Here is a 22,027-nt window from a genome sequence, read left to right on the forward strand (position 1 = left end):
TGGTGATCAAATTATGGGCTTGAAAGACCAAGCGATTTTCTCAAAGGCCAAGTGTTATGCTGTCATAATGCTGGTGGCATTAAGACAGCTCTGAGAAACTGCTGAAGCATTTTCATGTACACTTTCAAACAGCCAACACATCACCTAGAATAAAGCCTCTCACATGGATTCACATTGACAGAAGTTAGTGGTGCCAGGATTTATCAAACGACGCCTAATATTCCATTGACACTTTCACACCTGGAAGATGCAATTCTCTACTTGTTTCATGTGGTTACTGTAATTAAAATAAATTTTTTTATGCATAATCATTGGATCTATATCACAACTTGTTGCCTCTGGAAGGAGATGCATCTGGACTTAGGTCTGGTATCAATGTGCACAATACCTGAGTAATATCTTCTAAAGGAAACTCTCTTCGGGTTAGGCTTGGCGAACCAATAGAAGGTTTCCTTATTGGTAACCTTGGCGATCTTGAGATCTCCTGTGCAGCTCGTGACATCTTTGGAGATTTGCGAGCTTCTATATTGATTCTGCATATAAAGAAATAATTAGATTAATCAACAGGCATACAAAAATGCACAAAATTCACATCTTTCAATGTAAAGATGTAATGAAGACAACTGGTATGGTATCCTCTAAGTGACTAATGAAGACTGTAGAGTCTAGAGAATGGAGAGTTATGGGTTAAATTTAAAGATATATAAGGCCTGACACACTCGCAGTAACTCAGACTGGTTGCTTTCTGATTCATTTAACAAAGCTTACAGCAGTTCTGCCAGATACAATATATCCTCCACTAATCCATAAAAAGCTGTAGGGCTGAGCTATTTCACCTATGAAGACTTTGAGCAAAGCCTCAAGAAATGGAAACAGGACATCACAGCTGGCAGATCTCCACATCAGTACAGCAAACCAAGGCTCCACAAACTTCATCAGTGCTCTTACACTAAGACAAAAGTTATTCCTACCTCCTACTATACGAAGGGGGTCAGGAATAAGAGATCAAGCACCTGAAAAAGCTCTCTTGGTAGAAAAAGTAACGAACAAAAGTTAAATTTCAAAAGTACGCTCTTAGAAAAGGAAGGATGCAAGACAGTTGTTTTTCCTGAGCCATTTCAGTTTTAGGCTCAGGAACTGACGCTTCTTTTGTCAAGTACTACTACACTAAAACTTCAGTATTTCACACATTATGTTTACATATAAAAGCATGTGTTTGCTTTGCCTCATACTAGGACAAGCTCATAATATAAGTTCTTTGGAAAAGTGTCAGCTGGAGCTAGAAGGCATCGGGGCATCAATTCTGTAACATGAAGCTGGCAGACAGATGTTAGTGCCTATGAGGGGCATCACAGACACCAGTGAGGCTCTGTGCAGGTGGAGGGTTCTGTCTACATACATAATGAATATAATGAAGACCTGGCAGGAAAGCAACGAGATGAATACCTCAGAAGGGTATTTTGCATATCGTTACAGAAGCCTGTCAACCCTGTGTTTAGGGGGATCTGTTTGTTGAGGCTCCCTTGCAAAGTCACCACAGCAGCAGTGCCACCTATGCATGGACTTATGAACTTGAAAATACCCCTGAGGAAATAACGGCTTTAACTAGACCAGGGACCCTAAGCACAGAGGAGGTAAAAACACAGATCATCTGAAGGACAAAATATATTCCACAGTGGCAAGAGTTTATATGTGGCAGAGGCAGTGACGGGAGAGTTTATAAAATCATTCTTTGAGACTGCTCGGGGAAAAACGGTGCTCTATTGTTTCCCATCACCTTTTGCCCCAGCACCTTCCCCAAAATCCACCTCAACACCAATGTCTCAGATCACTCCAGAATGGCACACTGCAGAGGACCCCACTCCTCCAGAAGAATCCTATCTGCCCAAAGGAGTTTGCTTTTAGTTTTATGAGGTGTCAAGACAGTGTTTAAAAAAAAAAAAGACAAGAAAAAAGACAAGAAGAAAACCTGGGGAAGAAGAAGAAGAAACATCCAAGAAATGATTACCTGGGGAGTTTGGGTGATTTGCTAGCTCGACTGATTTTGGGAGATTTCTTTGCTGCCCAGTCATCACTCAGTTCGATATCACTGGAGTCCGAGCAGTTGCAGCTGTCAATCACAGTGGAAATCAAGCTGTTTCCATAGATTTCATCTATCAAGACAGGCCCCAGAAAATGTAAGTACTGCTTCAGAAAACTGATATAAATTACAACTATCAGTCATCATCAGCATAAATCCCATCCACAGGCAGCAGTGGAGATAAAACTATGCTGAGATTATTAACCATTCTTCACCCTGCCTAGTATAAACTCCGAATTTCCAATGGTTCAAACTCAAGTGAACATGATTCAGAGGGGTGAGTAGTATTCAACTGACTTAAAAATTGAGACTAAAGAGTATTTCCTGCTAATTAGCAATCTATTCCCCACTATTCAAAATACAAGAAGTTCCCTTTTGTAAAACAGAACACAGCATGGTATAATTTCAGAAGCTTGAGCCTAGGTCAGACTAAAGATTTTTTTCACATCAGAAAAAAAAAGCAGATGCCAACTTCCATGTTGCATATATAGATTTTGTTTAACTCTTCAGGATATAATATCTACAATCTTTCTAAATCAGTTTTTATACAGAGCAACAATTCAATTCTACCTGCTTTTCCATCTGTTTTAGGATCCATGATGACAAACTCTGGACGCAACTTGCTGATACGACGTCCTTTCAGGATAGGCACCAGTCCCCCAAGGTATTCCAGGTACAGAGTGTAACATGGACCACCAACCTCTGGGTCATCTTCTGTTCGCTTCATTGTGCAGTGAAGCCGTTCATTACCAGCTGTTGGGTAGCTGACAAAATCTCTCATATTGTTTGGGTCTGGGATAGGAGGCTTAATTAAATGAAGGAAGGAAAGAAAAAGTTTCCTATAGGTTATTGGATTTTTTTTTCTGTGGTGACTTAACCCCAACACAACTAACTGAATTTGAACCCAGCTCTAACATGGCAGGTCAAGATTAGTACAGGTAACTGTGTAAGTTATGCAGGACGCACATGCAAGACAGAGTGGCTGTGTGTTATTTATTTAGGTCAAAAGCAGCTGTAAACAGAAAACTAAAACTAGTTACACCAAAGAGGAAGGTTGGACCTGTGATCAGAGCACTTAATTAGACAACAAACCTGTATTCAAGTCCCAGTTCTATCAAAAACTTCTCTTTTAACTTGCGTAATGTGGTCAAGTCTAAATCTTAGAGTATTTTGTCTCTTGCTGGCCCTCCACGTGAACTTGGCCACTCAGGTTCCCATTCCTGGTTAGTATTGGTACATGCTATGCCACTATGCTACAATGCTGTCAGCTCTGGAAGAAGCTTGTACTTCTTCTATCGCTTCCAAGCACACGACCCATCTTTGCTGAGGGCCTATTTACGTGCAATGTGTAGAAATATGAGTACAAAGCTCAGGATAGGTTACTTTGCCCTGCTTGCCAGCACGTTGTATTAATCCATGAAAAGCTCAGTCCTAAAACAGTTGGGACTGCTTTTGTCTAGGACAATATAAGCCTGTATGACACAAATACTACTAATGGGTATAAGTCAACACAGTTTCTTTCAAAATGAAAGTACAAGGAAAAAAATAGGGGGAAAAAGGAGCCTCCTTAACCTAGCAAGATGGATATGGGCTGAGTGATCTACAATGTAGTCCTCAAGCTGGAGGGGGAAGAGGAATGTATGCAGGGAAGAGGGTGCCTTGCCAGGCACTGGAGGCCTGGCTGACCACACAGGTGGGAGTAGGTGGCTGGGGAAGAGCCAGGGTAAAGCATACAGCAGTGCTGAGGCGGCTCCAGAAACACCAGAACTCCAGACTCCAGAAACAGCAGGGGCATGTGGCTTCTGGGAACCCTGCTTCAGCCACTCAGCTAGGCAGCCCCGCAACTGCTCCCCACCCCGGCATCCCCTCGAGAAACTGAGAGAAGGATTGCTGGCAATGACGTTCTGTACTGTCTCTGCCCCTCTGATCCCAGTCATGGCTCCCAGCTTTCCTACAACCAGCTGCTGCCTTCACCCCATTCCCTCCCCTCCCATTTCTTCCCTAACAGCCAAGCGTCACTGATGCTCTAGAGAGCTGCAGGGGTGGCTCTGGAACAACATGGAAAGCATCTTGGGGAGAAGTACGCATGCTAGAACGAACTGAGAACGACTGGTCTGTTGGATGCTCTGCATCTCCAATGCATCTCTGCATTGAAGATCGAGGAGTTACGGTTACAGCAAGGCATTTATTCTTCTCTAGCAAGTAAAATGTTGCACAGTCACACAAATTGCCCTGATTAGCAGTACCCAAATGGAACTGAGCTGAAGCATTATTTTATAGGCATAATTTGTTCTCATTGAAGCTGGGCCAACTCCACTGATTTCAAACTAGTTATTCTAGCTCTGCATTGTTTTAACAGGGACCTAAAACTGGCTCGAGAAAATGCTGTAACACACACACGCACAAAATATGTAACACAAAAATGTATGTTTGAATGTAGGGCATTTACCAGTTAATGCTCTAGTTTATAGGCTGTGATAAAGAGTTCAGAAATCCTGAGATGTGACTGAGGGCAAAACCATGAAACAAAGGGTTTGAGCAGATGGCTCTGCTAGTGGCACAGGAAAAAGCGTAGTATCTGGCTTGTTTTTCCATAGCACTGTTGGAGCAGTAAGGTTAGCAGAACTCACTGTCAGTAGAAAAACCTGGGCAGCCACAGGTCTTCAGTATAACTTTCCTGGCAATATAAGGACTCATGTAACAAGAAGGGAGGCAATAGTTTTACCACTGTGAATCTCTCCTATAACCGTGACACAGTATTACCATCAGTGTGAGCTTCTTCAGAAGCCTTTGTCCATCACCAGAATATTTTACCTTTAGGATGTCCTTGGAAAGGCCATCCCCGTGGAATAATGCAGATCAGAATGTGGGAACCTTTTTTTCAGATTTTAATAGGCACCAAATGGATCAGTGGGCTCTTTAAGAGGACAGGAATGACCCTTAATCAAGCTTTTAAAATGATAATTATGATAAACATGACATCTTAACATTTATCCATTGTCATTTAGGAGCACCATGGGGGGCTGTGGAAATCGAGCAACCCTTTCCTCTTCCACACCCCCACACCCCCCCCCACGTTTCTTTCATTTTACCTTGATTGTTGGTATAAAGGCAGTGGTGAGGTACGAGCAGAGCCGAGGGGGCAGGGTCAATTTGTTGATATCCTTGTCATCCCGCAGACAGCTAGCGATGGTCTGCTGGCACAGCAGCTGCAGACTGGAGACTCTGTGCTCAACTCTGACAACGTATAATGCAGGTCCGGAAGCCATCAGAAGGCGTGAATCCCTGTGACCCCAACAGATAGAGATGATGGGACGCTGCGTGGAGAGGAAAAGGGTATAACTTTAACAGAGCATACACCTTCTCCAAGATAGTTGCACAGCAAGTGATCACGTGAATTCAGCACTGATCATGTTACCCTACGTCTTCCTGAAACTTAAAAGTGCACACTATTTGCCACAAAAAAGCAGGAGAATGTAAATATCTGAAATTACAGGTAACAGTGGTTGATGTCTATACAGTGCTTTTTACTCACAAGGCTTAAAGCTCTTCACACAAGGAATTGTCTACCAAATTCATTACCTAGATAGGATAAGTGACACAGTCACACAGTGTTAAAAAGCAGGATCTTTTGATGCCCTAACCAGATGATTTCTTCAGTCATCTAATCAATTCTCATCCACTGGTAACAGCTCACATTTTAAAACTGAAAAGTTATGTTATATGCCCAGAGACACTTAGTAAACTAGTGGACAAAATCCAGTTGGGTTTCTGGTCTTGCACTGAGTCTTCTGCTGCACAGTGTCTCTTTTGGCTGATTCCCAGAGGAAGTGAACTGTGAAAGAGCACCAGGAACAAAATGGAGAATGGCCTTTTGTCTTCTGCTTGTCTACACTCAGAAATGTCTAAAATCACGACAGTAAAACCAGAAAGAGCCAGGGGCGACTGGTACTAAGTGTCAGAATGCAGAGCAGAATAACAATAAACAACTCAAACGCTGCTTTGGACATTATTCCCTGCTGCATGAACATTAAGAGTTCATGTCAGAATACTGAGTTGTGCTTGCAAGGAGCTCTCTAAACTTTCTTCCTAAACTCCATCTTTTTCATGTAAAGCACGAGTCAGCTGTGACCTCTTATAGCCCTATCACTATTACTTTTGCTCTTCATGAGCGTGAGCTGTATCCACCTGTCATCTCTTGCTTTATCTGTTACAAAACATCTGAATTTGCACATGTACACATACTGTATGGAATTTCAATCCCATACCTGCTATCTCTATACAAATAAACAACACAGAGAAAGGAAAAAACTATTGCTCCATGAAGAATACTGTGCAGCAGGCTGTAATCAGTGAACTGCAAAAGGTTTACTCCTTCCTGTGAAGGGCTCCCTTCTTTTCATAATCTGTGACCCTCCAAAGTTTAAGTGAACATGTTTTTCATCTAAATTATGAACTGTATTTACTGAAAGGTCAGGGTCTCTTTGGAATATCTTTGCTCTTCACAAGATGCAGCAAACAAGAATTAACTATACAGAAGATAAGAATCAAGGCGCCATCAGTAGTAACTTTTATCCAGTCCTCTCTAGTAATATGGTACCCAGATACCTGGGTTCAATCAGCCTAGAAATTACTAATCCAGCCTGGGGAAAAATGCTTTCCCTTCAGTTACAAATTCAATATGCTTAAAGGTGAGAAGCTGGGACAAGATGTTTTTATGTGAATGATATAAAGCAAAATGCAGGTGCACAGCACTGTATCAATGTCTATCATCAAGATAAAGGGTTGGATGAAACAGCTTTTTCTGAGAAAAGATCCTCCCTGCTATGTCATCTTATCCTAGATTTAAATTTCAAAGAAAATATTGGTTTTAAAGTGGGAGGGATGAAGAGGCTTAATTTTCATTACATCTAGGCAACACCACACATACACACACACTTCCATTGAAGCACAAACCTTCAGGCTGACTGATATGCAAACAGAAAGCAGCAACATGTGACCTTGTGATTTTCACAGTAATTGCTAAAGGCATTTTGTAGTGGAGAACTTCAAAAGAATTGAGAAATCCTTTGTGTACCATCAATAATTATTACACGGCATTTCATAACCCTAATCTGTGGGACAGCGCTTTAAATTTGATGAGAGATCACATCAAGTATCCCTTACTGATTGGAGAGTGTGGCTCAGCCCTCACACTGGCAGTAAGGAGGCAGTTCAAGCTGCTTGCAAACTAAATGCGATTGAAAAGGCACTGACGCAAGTTAGGTACCTGCCACATCTACCCAATGAAAGGCACCAGTAGAAGCCGTCCTGATTTCCCCAAGGGCTGAAAGCCAGCATGGGCAGAACTATCTACCTGAGTGTTACCGTGGGATCCAAACCACATCCTTCTGTTCACCTTGCATCAGCTGAAGCTTACCTATAAATACGGTGAAGGAACAAACAAGTATGTGACTTAGACACAAATGTTTATTTATTGGATAGAGTTTAATGCCAGAAGAGAAATCTAATATCCCATCTATCGTAATCCAACACAGCACACCTAGACAGCCCTACCACAAAGTCTAGTACTGCAGCTATTATAACCCAATATATCACACCCAGACAGGCTCCTGTTCATCCAAACAGCATCAAATGAAACCACTTCTCTCCTCAGGTTACTGCTGCCTGCAGAGAACAGCTGAGATGCAGATAGCACCAGTGCAAGAACCTTTGCAATCTTAAACATATTCCCAAGGAAAAGGTTTTCCAGAAGCTTTGAAATGCTGGGTGGGACCTCTGGCAACACAGCACTGTGGAGCTGGGGAAGAGTAGAAAGTCAGAAGTCAAAAGGCATTGCCTCACTGCATGATTTCACCACAGTTTCCCAGCGGGCAATCATAGTTCAGCCATCTTCCAAACTTCTGAATGTCTGATTCCCTTATCTTCTGTTTATGTATTTTTATGTGAACAATATGTGAGTGGGTGCATGTTTAAATACACGGGCGCACACATGCAATACCTACAAGCGTGGTACTGTTTGTAAATCACGACATTTCTACTCCTACAGTGGCACATTTAGTCTCCCCACACACCTCACATGTTTTAGTCTTAATATTTTCAATCTCATGGAAGAGCACTTGTAGCATACCGGTTTGTCTTTGCTTACTGATTCACCAGACACACCTTGTTTATGGAATGGTCAGTCCCTCGGTACTCCTCAATCCTAATATCCAGCAACACTTCATTTATGGTGAAGGGCTAAGATTTAGGATGAAGTTCAGGGAAAATTATTCTGTCATTACAGGCTTGGAGAAATAAAAGATCACCCAAATGCCAGCTCTGACCTGACCTTTAAATGTACTGCTCCAATAATATTTTTCAGTAACTACACTTCCCACTCTTTCCCTTGATGGACAAGGGATATGAATCAATTACTGCAGCAAGTCAGAGATGGCTACAGCTATCCTTCCAAACTCTGCTGAGAAAACACAATTGAACTTCAACATCCAATGCAAAAGTACTGCTCCTCATAAAGCATCCACTTATTTGCATTGTTTAAGTAAAAAAAAGAAGGAAAAAAGTTGTTGATACCCATATTGCACTTGTTAGAAAATGAACATGCAAATTATAGCACAGAAGAATTTTATTTTCGCTGTCTGCACATATATTTTTTTTTCTGCTAGGAACATGTAAATGCAGCTACAAGTATAACGTCTAATGGAAATTTCTAATCTCACTTTGCATATGAAAATCCCATCAGCACAAACTGTAAATACCTGAACGAATTCCAGGGTATAAGTACAAACATGTAGGGGGAAAAAAAATCATGGAAACCCCCTTGAACTTCTACACATGGATAGGATTCAGCTCTGTGACAATTACATATTAGAAATATTTGGCTAAAGGACAAAAAAATGAGATGTTTGATCAGGAGAAATATTGACTGAAAACACATCTCAAAAAGTGGCCCACAAGGAGCTCTTCTGCCATTTTTTTCAGAGTAGGCTTGCAAGTCAGCTACACCTACTCAAATCCGTACCCCGAGCTGGGATGTCAGCTCCCCATAGAAAAGCATGTGGCAACGGATACTCCTGCTCAAGCTCTGTAGTTGCTTCTTCTAAGTTACTCAACTGTCTCTCTTACTGGACACAACATAATTTATATACCTCTCATCACTTGTACACATTTCAGTCAATGAAAACACTGTTCAAGCTGATTCTTGCTGCCTGTCTTGAGCTCAGAAACCCTGAGCCCTGGGGCCTCCCGGCTGCTTGCACTAATCCCTTGTCTGCTGGCATTGGGAGCCCCATTGGTAATGAAATAAAAATGGTATTCCAGGGCAGAAAGCCCAGCAACAAGTGAGATTTTTTTTCTCAGGAGAAAGAATCCAACTACAAAATAGTATCTAGTGAATGGTACGTTAAGTAAAACTCTGACGTATGTTGCCTGTTTGCTCTCACTTTAGACTGCTGATGTGGAGACATACATTTTCCCCTCTGCTTTTCTCAGAGAGAAGCTGGAAGGTGCAACGGCTGCAGTGCCCACCTGGCTCTTGTGAATTGTGTGTGCACATCTCTGTACTGCCACAGCATTCATGGGTGGCTGCTGGAAAGTAATGTGACTTCTTCATTCTTCTGTTCTCCATATTTACAGTGGGGATAATATTAACTGCTAAGAATAGATGGTGATAAAAGCAATAAAGGCTATGATGTGGTCAGAAATTACACTGCTGCGGCCTTATATGATTTTTCATGTAGCAAACTCATATTTGATTTGCAGACGTTTCTTACATCCTCTCTGTTTCTACAGTAATTATTTTTAAGATTTCAATACAACAATTAGACTCCATTTTAGCAGAATGAGTCTTTGCTTAGACAAGTGTCTCCATTGTCCAGTCCTGATCATAGGCCATTTCTGCAGCAGTGAGAGACGACCTTACAGCCTGTATGGAAAATATCAAGATCCTTAGTGATATCCCAAAGAATGTTTCACCAGCTTGTTCTGAACTGTTGCTCTTGCTTCTCTTTCTGTAAGGAAAAACACTCTTCTTAAAGCTTTGTTGTTATCCGATAACAACTAAATAGGATTAATTTCAGACGATATAAATGAAAGGTAACGTTAATTCAGAAGCAACAAGCCTGAACGTTCTATGTGAAATAAATGAAGACGAAGTAAGCAAGGTCAGCTCAGCTGGGTAACATAAAAGGCAGTCTTTTCTCTCAAAGCCTTCTGATCTGAATTTAACCTAAAATTGCACCCTCCTTCTCAGACTTTAGTAAAATAGCTTTTACACAACTACCAGGTTTCTGCAGGACCACATTATCTGAAATCTATCCATTCAGATGCCAGGACACTTCCAGCAGAGTAACAGCCCATGAAAGGCTGTGAAGGCTGCTGCTGACAGCAGCAGGTTTAAAGCAAGTGGGTCTTCTTCTGAAAGACTCCTGGAAACCTCTCCCATAAAGATTTGGCCTTTGGTACACCACTTTGACTCACGTTTTAAAAATATTACACTGATAAAAATGCGATTACGGTTTTTCTGCATCTAATCTCGTTGCCTATACAACCAATTCTGGAACATGCGGGGCTCAGTTCACTCTTACCCTTCTTCTTCATTGTACTTGAGGTTTAATCTGTTCTCACATCAGTTACACAGTGGTAGAAAACCATAAGCTAATGTAAATTTACTGTAGAATTATAGGTGTATAGATGAGATCAGCATCAGGGTTTCTAAATCCACGTTCCTGTTCCCTTGGTCCTCTCTGAGACATATAAAAAAGAAAAGTATAAAAAGTGAAGAAGGAACCAAAATATGAGCCACAACTTTGAACCATTAGACAGAAATATTTCACAGGTTTGTTAAAAGTTAGCAGTTAGATAATTTTGAAGTGATCCTGTAGGAGACTCCTCTGTTTAAAGTTCAAATGAGAAGATATGAAGCAGCTGTATCCACTCAGAAGTGACAAGTTAGTTGATATAACAAAGACCTGTCTGCACATCAGATGAGAAATTCTGAAGTGACAGAACTGGGTTGCAGCATTTCCAGTAAATAATTTTAGCAGAACTGTAAAACAGTCTTGAATGAGTTGATTATTCTTATCTCTGCTTGATGTGATGGAAAGGTTGTGAGGATTTAACAAATAATGTAAGAAATTAACATTCTTCTAATAAAAGAATTATGATCAGCAGGGCAGCCTGCTGTTGTAATCACATTTTTAAATGTTGAAAAAGCATGCCCATGAAAAAACTGCCAGCTAAAAGAACTGGGCATGTTTTTGGTACATCACGTTGGTGTTTGTGTACACAAAGGCAAGTGTAGTAAAACCTAACTTTTACAGAAATTGATAGTATATTTTTGAATAGTTATCAGCTGATCAACAGCCTCAAAGATATACTTTTTGTATAAAATACCAGTACTGACTCTCTGGAATCACAGTATGGACCCAGTTTTCAGAGTACTGCTTCCAATAAGATAAAAGTCTGGTGTGGCTTTCTAAAGTCTCCTCTGAAATTTTTTCATCATTCTTTCAAGGTTCAAACTAGTTTGATTCTGTGTAGCGTAAGTTCACTATTTGCCCAACCCTTACTGGTGCTTTTTCAGCACTTGCCACTATATTCTGCAAATATATTCTTGCAGCATGCCAGGGTGGCAGGCTGGAGCCCCAGAGCAGGGAACAAGAGAGACTGTTACACTACGCTAAATCTACCACTCTATTTACGAATGTTATTTTTCATGCAAAGCTACTACGTTCAATTGGATACTCCTAAACAAGAGTGATTTCCTGATCTTATAGTCAGCAAACAAGGTTTAGGAAACATAAAAATCCTACACTGAAGGCAAGAACGTAAGAGAGTCAATCAAATGAGACAGAGGATGCCAAAACCATATTAAAGCTGGAGGAGAAGGTGGCACTTAAAACACCTTGAAGGGATCCATGACAACAGATCATCCAGATCAGCAACCTGCAGTACCCAAATCGATTCTGCCTTTGGGTTTGCAGTGACTTTATGTTAGGTAACATTCCAACCAAGTTGCATATAAATCCTATGTCAGTTTTAGACTGAGTTTTGTTCTAAACAATAAAATCTCTTATTTCCTGAATATCCTATCAAAGACAGGGCAGACAAACAGCAGAAACAAAACCAGTTCAGTATATTTTACTGATAAAACTTTCAGATGTCTGCTTTATCAAAGAATTGGGACAGAGTACCACATGGAAACTCAGTTTTGCACCTCTAATGCACTATGTTCTATGTCTGTTGCTGCTTTACTTTTTTTTTTGACCTTCATAGTCAGAACAATGTTCATTTAGAATAAACGTGCTTTTCAGTCGCACTTTTGCTTGCTTCAGAAAAAAAACAGTTTTAGCAGAAGAGTTCAATATGAGGAAATTTTTTTCTTTTCAATTCTTTTCTTCAGTGACGAATTTTATAAAATCCCATTACAAGGATGACTGTCATGGTACAAAAAACTAATTAATTTACCCTGATGAATTTGTCATCAGACAAATTACCAGGACCACTGACCTACTCTGTCATCTTTGCATATACATGTTTGGAGCAGAGGCACAGAATAACAAAAGTTACTAGCAATTTTTTTTGCCACAGCGTTTTTTATCTGGTTTTGTTAGTAAACCAAATACTTAGCAATGTTCTAGCATACCTGTTACTTAGCTGCTAATACCACTAGACCAGCTTTCAAATACATAGAAGCATAGTCCACATGAGCAGATACAGGTGTCCTTCTCAAAGACTCCTCACTTCCTCCTGCAGCTGAGTAAATATGAATTTAAATGTACTAAATAAAGAGAATACACACTGACTAGGAAGAGATGAGGGGTGACTCTAATTTTAGGCAGGTTTATGCACATTTTTTTTTTAATAAATCTATCAGTTTGAATAATTATTTTTATCCTGGTTTCCCAAGGAAATGAGACTCCATGATTGTGCTATGAAGTGGTGGTTGCCATCTTCTGACACCCCCCCCCCCCCCCATCCTTCACTTCCAACCTGGCTTACAACTTCTGAAGCTGCTGGCTTTTCATCTGAAGTTGACAACAGGGGAAGAAATCTCCATGATACTAAAATGCTGCAATTTCAGTGAAAATTAGCAGCTGGAAAGAGCAGAGACGCTCATGTCAGTATTTTCACTATGACAAATACTGCAGCATCAACTTGGCAGTTACTTGTTCTGCATGACCTGTCAGTTGCCCTGTAAGTACTCATATAATGGCAGAATAATTAGCCCTTGCGACAGCCTCACTATGTGCTTTCTCCCAGCTGATTAAGAGGAGAAAGGAGAAGAGCTGAAAATATGAAAAGAAGTTGATGGGATATGGGAGAGCTAGAGGAAATGAAGGCATCTGAGGTGACTGGGAACAAAGTGAGGGAGACAGCAGTAACAGATAAGCAGGCACACATGCACACCTAAAGGCAACCTGACCCCATCAGATCCACTGCTCAAACCACAGCTTGACTTCACAGCTTGAACCCAGAGTGTTATACTGGCTCAACGGCCAACATGGACATACAGTGTTCCGGTATGGAAGTAACAGAACGAGCTCTGGTTTTTACCTGGTCTGGGAATAAGCAACACTGGTATAAGTATGTTTTCTCCATAGCTGATCTAGAGAGGAAAGGGCTATGTTTAAGACAATAAAGTGGTGTGTACGGTTAAGTCCTTTACGTACCTAAATCAGTGTTAGATGTCACTGTACATATTTAGGTTGGCTTTAAAGAGTATTATTTCATACATTACAAAACTAAAGAATTCTATCTAAATTAGACTGCTAACGTTAATAAGCACAGGTTAATGCTAAATGTAAGCAAACACAAAAGCTTAGCAGCTGGTTTACTACGTCATCCTTTTGTATCCATCCCCGATCAGGGTACTGAAAAAGAAATTATAACAAATGGTATCATCATTAAACATCATTAAGTAAATATATCTATAGCATCTTTCTTCACTTTTTGACTTGAAAGCTATTATAAATTAATTAAGTTTCACCAGTAACAGTCAGAAATCAGAACAGGATCATCCCTACTCTGCAGAAAACTAAATAAACTGTAGAGTGACATTCAGCTAGGTTCTGAAATACCATCGAAGACCAAGGAAACACGCTGTGCTCCTAAGCAGCGCACAGACCATGTGTTGACATTTATTTGTCAAGTAACACGACCAAGGTTACAGTGAAAGTCTGTACAGAAAGTGGGAATAGAAACAAGACTTTCTGATTCATCCTTCTCCATCTGATGCCATAAGAGTAAAATATTGCATCAGATCCACTGATTGTACATTAGCAAATTACAGCAATAACAAACAGAGAATAATCTTGTGGTTATGATACTGGACTTGGAATATTTTTATCCAGTTCTTGGCTCTGCTACAACACCAAGCAAGTTCCCTAGTTTTTTCTCCTCAGTCACTTATCCATAAACGAACAGAATCTCATTTTTCTGTCTTGTCCATTCATGGCCCAATAGTTTTGGGAAACAGACTGTTTCTCACCATATATTTGCACAACACCTAGCACAGTGGGCCTTACAATCAGATGCACTCTTGGATGTCTACCTTACTGCAAACAATAATTATTTATAGTGCATTTTTATCTATATCGTATTTTAGAATGTGTTCAGGACGTTTTGCAACCCTTTTCACACTGCAGGTCTATACCAGTGAGCTAATGTGGGAAAAACTTGTCAGCAAAGCATTAAGAACTGACTTAAAAAATACCTCCTACCTGCACAGGGGTCTCCAGAGTGTAGATATGTTCCCCGCGCACATTGTAGAACTTGACGAGCGCGCTCTTCAATAGGGAACCATTGCTGAGGTCAACTAGCTGGCTTTGCTTCTCCATGCCTGCTACTGCAAGTAGGTCTCCTTGGGTACACCACTGTACTACCACATCTGAAATCACAAAGACAGTTTGCAATAATCACTGACTAGAATCAATAGGAACAGTGTTTCCAGATGGTGCAAAGTGACGTAAACAGCTAAGTAAATCACGCTCTCAGAAATTACCTACGTACCTAGAAACCCAAATCCATTCATTGAAATAGTAGCAAATATGCCGCATATGCACTTCCGAGAATAACTCTATTTTGTAAATTGCAAAAAATGTGTAAAACCCATTCATTTTTCTCTCTCTGTGGTGAGTCTAGAATGTAATCAGTGGTTGCTCCTAAGTACCTAAGGACAAAAATTTATTAGAGATGCTAAAACTGATGTGGAAGATTCTATGCATATCTATGGGGTAAGTGGAATCAAGTTAATACACAGATAAATAATCTCATTAAGAGAGCAGCAAAGAGTATTTGTCTGGAAAGGCCCCACAGTGCAAAAAGGCAGCATATTTAGCAATGCCTCATGTTCTCACCGGCTCTGAATATAACTTTCAGCGTAACTCAAACAGGAGTTACAGTTTAGCATAGCATCAAACTAGAGACACTTTCGGATTTTTGTCCATAAATATATATGGCCATGTCATAGCTTTTCTTTTGACACTTTACTTGTGAAAATTTACTCATCTGTCTAGCAGGAGTTTGCCAGAAGCACAACATCTGTCTAGCAGGAGTTTGCTTAGTCTCTCATATATGTGGATATGAATATACAAATCAGTTACTTCTCCTACAGGCACCTCATGATGAGGAACACCCACCGCTTAATTTTAGGAGGCTAATTTCAAACCCTTATATACTCCTGGCTGTTTGTCATACTGCAACAAGAGCACTAAACCAGTATTTTGCGTTTCTGCTTGTGTTTCAGAGGCAGATTTGCATGTGCAAGGAATACTGAGCTAGTCTTTAAACCTTTTTACTCTTAAACTGGAGGTGAAAGGCACCTATTTTGTGCTGAGACAAAGTGAAGGTCAAGACAAAACTTTTGTGCTCTGGGATGCTCAATCTGCCAAGAACCTTTTGAAGACATTTGTGGGTGAGAAGCTGTCTTCAAATGAAGAAGCAGGAGAGAAATGAGAGTTGGCAGGAAAGATCTCAAAATTGTTTCAAGTTGTCAACTTGTCATTTTCAGGGATTTTATGTGCAATTTAAAATGGTTTTGTAGTATTTCATCTTTCTGATATTTCTCATGGGAATTATGCTTCTGTACATATCAGAGGCAAGACACGTGTTCCTCAAGGTAATTTTTCCACAGCTAGGCATTGTATGCCTCTTTTTTTCTCTCAGTCCTCAGCTCTTTAAGTCATCTACAGTGGGATTTAATTCATCTTTCTCAGAAAGTATAATTATAGGCAGGTTAGAAACCAACGAGGCATGCTGATCAACTCCATTTTTGGTAACTGGCTTAACTACACAATTACCAGAGTGAGAAAAAAAATCTCTTTTGGATGCATGTCTTCAGGTAAGACTTTCAGTACATCCCCTTACCAAGAGGAAGAGTAGTGATTACTGCATCCAGCAGTTTTCTCTCTCTCAAAACTCCTAGAATTAGGCTGCGGCAAATGCGGCGAAGGGCTGGATGTGAGCTGCAGCATCTCCCCGGGACGGTGCAGCTTACAGCATGTTGCACTGCTGACAGGGCTTTGAACGACTATTGAACCTTGACATACAATAGCTCAACTGATAACTAGGTCTCAGTGAAAGCACAGAGATTAGAAATCAGATGGAGGTTTCATCCATTCCTCAAAACTACTTGCCAGCCACTACAGGCATGTATATCAGCAAAACTTGAATAGATAGCACTCAAAATGCCTAATAGCTCTGTGGGCAGTAGTTGTAGCTAACGAGCACAACTAGTAGATGCAGTTCAGCAGTTCTGCAGGTAGCAGTGTACTGAGAAACACAAAGTTAAAAAGTGTAAAAAAAGAGAGGATACAACTGCACAATTCAAGACCTCCACTAGAACAGATAAAACTTCCAGGAACGTTCAAGCTAGATGAAAAGAACAACTTGTATTTGGGTAATCAAATTCCCATCCAACAGCAAATGTTTTTCTGCATCAATTTAATATGAATACTCCCAGTAAAATGACAGCTCTGCAAAGCTAGCAGAACAGCAAAAAATATTGGTAATGCTTGTAATAGTTTTATAGTTGCCTGCTTTAAAAATACATTACAGTAGCCTACAGCAGTCTGTATAGACAAGGGCATCTGCTGCAGAGACCCCAAAGCAACACTTAGAGATTTCAAACAGAAACACTTCAATTTAGACTTGCACACAATACTGAAGACCGTCCACTCTCAGCAGAATACCAAGTGGCTGAAGAGAATGGGGACCGTGAGCTGGGTGGTTTTGCACGTTCTTGCATGTGGTAACAACCAATAAAATTACAGTCACTAGAAAAAAAATTTGATAAGAAAATGTTTACATCTATATGGCAGCTATATGCAAAATACTTTGCACTGTACAACATGTAGCTTCTAAACAAGAGACAGTGATATCCCAATCACTTTTCTCTCTGTGTCTCATACACACTCCCGATCCAGCAAAATGTTGCACATTCTTCTACTGAGGTCAATGATGTAATCCAGTTTACAATTCATAAACAATATTTCTACTGTAGTTTGCACATTAATATTTTGCTAGAGGAGGGGGACATAATTAAGGGATCTTTTTTCCATTAGTGAAAGTCAATGGGGAAAGAGAAATAGGACAGACATCCTCGGCAAGATGGAGCCCTGCAACTCTAAACAGAGAGTAAGATGGAGTTTGTGTCTCCTACCGTTTCCAGCTGAAAGCTAGACTAGGTGACAACTCTAGACTACTTCCTATCCTATTTACTATAATTCTGTAGAGATGCTGGCATGACCCTTGGTGGATATCACAAGAGCTTCTCTAAACCGGTTCCAGTTTCCCAGACTTTAGGCGTCCTTTCAGCTAAAGAAGTTTTCTGGATCATAGGATTGCCCCAGGATGCCACATTTTGCCAGCCACGCGCTTCTTGTGTTGGCACAGATGGAAGCAGGAGTGGAAAAGAAACCTCAAAGATGATATTTTAACCTCTTAAGACTACCTTACACAGTGAATCACCCAAAAACTATTGGGCTAGTGTTAGGGCAACTTTTCACCAAAAATATCCCGCTGTTACACAACAGCTAAGATTCTGCTCTAACAGTTTTTTGGTTTTTTTCATCTAATATAAAACTAATTTACCTATGGAGATGAAAAAGAATCAATGGAACTGACATTTAAATATGTGCTTATGTGCCGTAGTGAAATAAAACTTCTCTCCAGGCAAAGCACCGTAAATTGTACTGAGAGTGCTGGCAAAGTAAGGGATTTTTTGCAAGGTAAGAACAGTAAACATTTCAATGTGAATTAAAGATTTTATATGGTATACTGATCTTACAAACATTCATGCACATCACTTAGCAAGACGTAATTAATCAGTGGAATTTTCGTTTTCTCAGAACAACTTGCCTCTTGATAAATACTAATTCTAGCAAGTTTCCAAAATTTGTGGGACTCAAAGCAGCAGTGCTATTTGTACCTGGTTACCAAAAGCATGGGAGGACACCTTGTGTATTAAAGGTGCAAAGGAAGTGTTACGTAGCAGGGGCATTCACACAAAGAAGCATAAACAGATTAGCACATTCAGCTGAAGAACTGTGAATAGATCAATTTGCTCTACAACGCTGCCATAAAACACAATCTCAAAAATCGAAAGATTTTTCAAACCCAAAAGCTCTATCAGCCAAGATATCAGCTGCTCTTCCCCAGCAGGTGGCACTGCTGGAAATGGCAATAACGGTGACCGAGTGCTTCTGGGTTAGGGGAGACAACCGCAAAAACGTAACCTATACACAGATCACCAGAAATACAAGAAAAGCAGAGCATAGGAAGGGGGTGAAATGGCTTCCTTCTGTACCTTTCAACCCTGAGCGGATGATAGTAGGAGACAAGTCATCATAATTGTTCATTAAACTGATGTCTCCTGATGTGAAGCTGACAGTAAGTAGTGGCTTGGTGTTCTGCACTGGGACTGGATACGCAGCTGGTCCATCTGCAAAAACAAGGTTCTGGAGTGAGCAAAAGGCAAACAACCAGAAGTAATTACATCCAGGCTGAAATACACTGTACTTCAGCCCACCGCCATCAGGAGTGGTTCCAAGCCTTCAACTCTATCTGCTTATGTCTGCAGCGTCTATGGGCAAAAGCAAAGCAGGTTTAGCTAGTTAGTTTGACTGCTTTTGTGAAACCCCCAATGTTTTTACTTTTTGAATTTTTACTGTGGCATATCCAAAGTGATTTATGGATATACTGTTATGTTATACAGTGGTGGTTTTCAATCTGTCTCTATTGTCAACTCCCCAAAGTGTCCACAAATCAAAAACTAGTGCTTTGGAAGGCTTCCTTGGGACCCAAGTTCAAAACCAGTGTAATAAACAATATAATCACATGAAAAGCTATTTGTTAGATACACTTTTTGCTTGGGGAAGTGCTGGAAACTCCTCCTGAAGTCACTTAGATTATGAGACCTTCTAAGAGAACATACTGACCTTTCACAAATTACTGCATTCTAAATGTTAAGAGCTAGGCAGCAGCATGAAAAGTTACCTGCCATCCTGCCTAACAGGATCCCAATGCACTTAAAGGTATAGATGAGCCCAAATGGAACACTTGGCTTTAAAATCCATTTCTGCAAAGTCTCTGCTCCTCTGGGCTTGTTTTTTCAGCATTCACTGAAATTCCCTTGTTCAAATACTTAATGACCAATATCACTATCTGTAGCACTCACTGTTTAACGCTTTTTTAATTACCAGTTCTGGCAGGAGATGCCACTGGCCCCTGATAAAAGTGCCTCTCAAGGCCCAGCCAGCATCTTTGCAGTCAACAAAAATGGCAGAGCCAGTTAAGAGTGGTATTGCTTCCTGAATTTGTAAAAAAGCTGATCAATAAGCACTTTGGAGAAAGACATCTAGTAATTAGCATCTCTGTGCGTATATGATTTGGTAAGAAAAACCCATCAAACTTCCAGTCCTTCCTACACATCTGTGTGAGTCAAAGGCTTGTCACCTTTGAGAGGTTTATGCTGCATTTGCTCTAAAGAAAACACATCATGTTTGGGTAATCATTAAAATAGGCTTGTAGGCTTGTAACGAGTCCGCCCACCCCGATTGACTCAGAAAAACCTAGTGCATTTGGATCACTTAAGTTCTCATCTGTGTGCTCTGCATCTTCACCATCTTCCAACTGGAACCACAGTATTTTAAAAAAACAATGAAAAACCAATATAATTTTGTTCCTTTTCTTGCTTTAGAAGCTTGCTAGGAAATTTGAAGTTTGTTTCTGTTCTTCTAAGGTAAGAAATCTCACCACCCAGTACCAAAAGTGAGGCATGAAAGCCAAAAGAAAACTCAGTTTTAAAAGATGCTAACATTTACCAGATAATCACATTATCTTCTATCACTATTTGTTAAACACACATGCTTATTATATTGACATATATACACATGATTCTGGAAAAGGTAGATTTTTGGTCTGAATCCAAATTAGAGTTAAAACTGCAAGAATTCTCAATTCAGGGGTTCAGGTTTGAGATGCAAATTCAGAATTATTTCTAGCTATTTTTTCCAGCTAATTTAAATTTTTCATTGTAGAGTCACTGTTATATTAATTTACTTCTTCATTTAGTTCAGACTTTATACACAGGAACACAGAAACAGCTTACCTAGATCTTATAGACTAGTCAACAGCAGCATTAACAAGAAGTATTAGCATGACTTGAATAAGAAGGATGGGGCTGACTGCGCATGGATACCGAGGCCTTCTAGGTCCTGGTTATTGATCATTTCCAAAGAGTTTAAAACCAAAACACTTCATCCAATGAGTTATATTTATACTTAAGGGGAGGGAAGGATTTCTTCCTGACCCTCAAACTTGCAATGTGCTCTGAAGCATGGGAATTAGTAATTCCAACAGCTGCAGTCACCCTTGTTCTATTCTGTGTAACTGCAAGAAATATTTTCATTTCCAATCCTTCTATGGAATTTATTGAGCTCTTTATGTCAGGACTATCAAGGATGGGACTATAATGATGAGCATGATTTCTGTTTCATAGGATTTCTTTAAAATTAAAAATGTAGTACTTTCTCCTAGTGTCTACTACTGGTGTATTTTCATGTGAATCTATGTAATAACACATTAACTTCTGTGACTGCACTCTGACCACCTCCACACATGTGAACCATTGCAATACCTCACATCTGCTCATCAGTGAAACCTGATATGCCCCCATCAAGCATTTTTCACTCACCCTCACTGAAAACTTTGAGCTTTGTGGCATTATCTCATTTGTGGAAAACAGATGAGGTATGACTTGCAGCAAGCAACGCAGCCAGCGAGGCTGGTGGGAGAGCAAGGAACTCTCCTGTACCAGCCCTCTGCTCCATCCCCCATGCTACCTCCACAGGAACACACCATCTTTTGGCCTCCATCAGCTTGAACCTGTGGCCATCCTGCTGAGTACAGCATGACAACTCCCTGGCATTCGAGATGTCTTTGTGAGCACTTGCAAAGCTGAAACAGAAGGATGTGCACACAACACTACCTTGCGGTGGGGAATAGTCATCGGAGTCCGTGTCGCTCTCGCTGCTGTCCTCCACCAGGAAGCTGGGGTAGTTCCAGGACATGCTGAGGATGCCATCTGACTCGTGAAGGAGCACATGGGCCAGCATTCGGCCATGGCAGTCCATGACAATAACCTGTCCGTCAGCAGTGCCAAACAGTACCTGAAAGTAACAGAACAGCCCTCAGTCCCATCAAACATCAGCCACTGGACCCTGTTTCAAAGCTATCTTGTAATTAACTAGCTAAGCTGGAAATTAATTGAAAGCAAAGCAGGCAGGGATGTGAAATGGTACCACCATAGGACACCACAACCAAAGATGTATATAAAGAACGAAGGCAAAACAGCAGGGTCTAGAGGTGAGTTCCTAAAATCTGTGAGCAAGTAATGCCTCACAGTGGGGTGCATTTTGTTCACTCTAATATGAGCCATTGCACTTT

The 22,027-nt window shown here is 40.5% G+C and overlaps 2 protein-coding genes across 5 annotated transcripts in view; one reads left to right on the plus strand and one right to left on the minus strand.

The window, feature by feature from the left end:
- Positions 1 to 22,027, plus strand: part of SERAC1 (serine active site containing 1) — a 379,919-nt gene that overhangs the window by 188,187 nt on the left and 169,705 nt on the right. The gene's annotated exons all lie outside the window — the stretch shown is intronic.
- TULP4 (TUB like protein 4) overlaps positions 1 to 22,027 on the minus strand; it is a 161,761-nt gene that overhangs the window by 18,354 nt on the left and 121,380 nt on the right. For all 4 annotated transcript variants that reach the window (XM_075748312.1, XM_075748314.1, XM_075748315.1 and 1 more), the window contains 7 exons: positions 21,570 to 21,750; positions 18,888 to 19,022; positions 14,803 to 14,969; positions 5,173 to 5,397; positions 2,651 to 2,885; positions 2,009 to 2,153; positions 389 to 533 (listed from right to left, as the gene is read on the minus strand). In XM_075748312.1, the coding sequence (XP_075604427.1) occupies positions 389 to 533; positions 2,009 to 2,153; positions 2,651 to 2,885; positions 5,173 to 5,397; positions 14,803 to 14,969; positions 18,888 to 19,022; positions 21,570 to 21,750 (1,233 nt within the window). The remainder of the gene's footprint in view (positions 1 to 388; positions 534 to 2,008; positions 2,154 to 2,650; positions 2,886 to 5,172; positions 5,398 to 14,802; positions 14,970 to 18,887; positions 19,023 to 21,569; positions 21,751 to 22,027) is intronic.

This window comes from Balearica regulorum, chromosome 3, assembly GCF_011004875.1.
Source record: "Balearica regulorum gibbericeps isolate bBalReg1 chromosome 3, bBalReg1.pri, whole genome shotgun sequence".
In the NCBI taxonomy this organism is placed as follows: Eukaryota; Metazoa; Chordata; class Aves; order Gruiformes; family Gruidae; genus Balearica; species Balearica regulorum.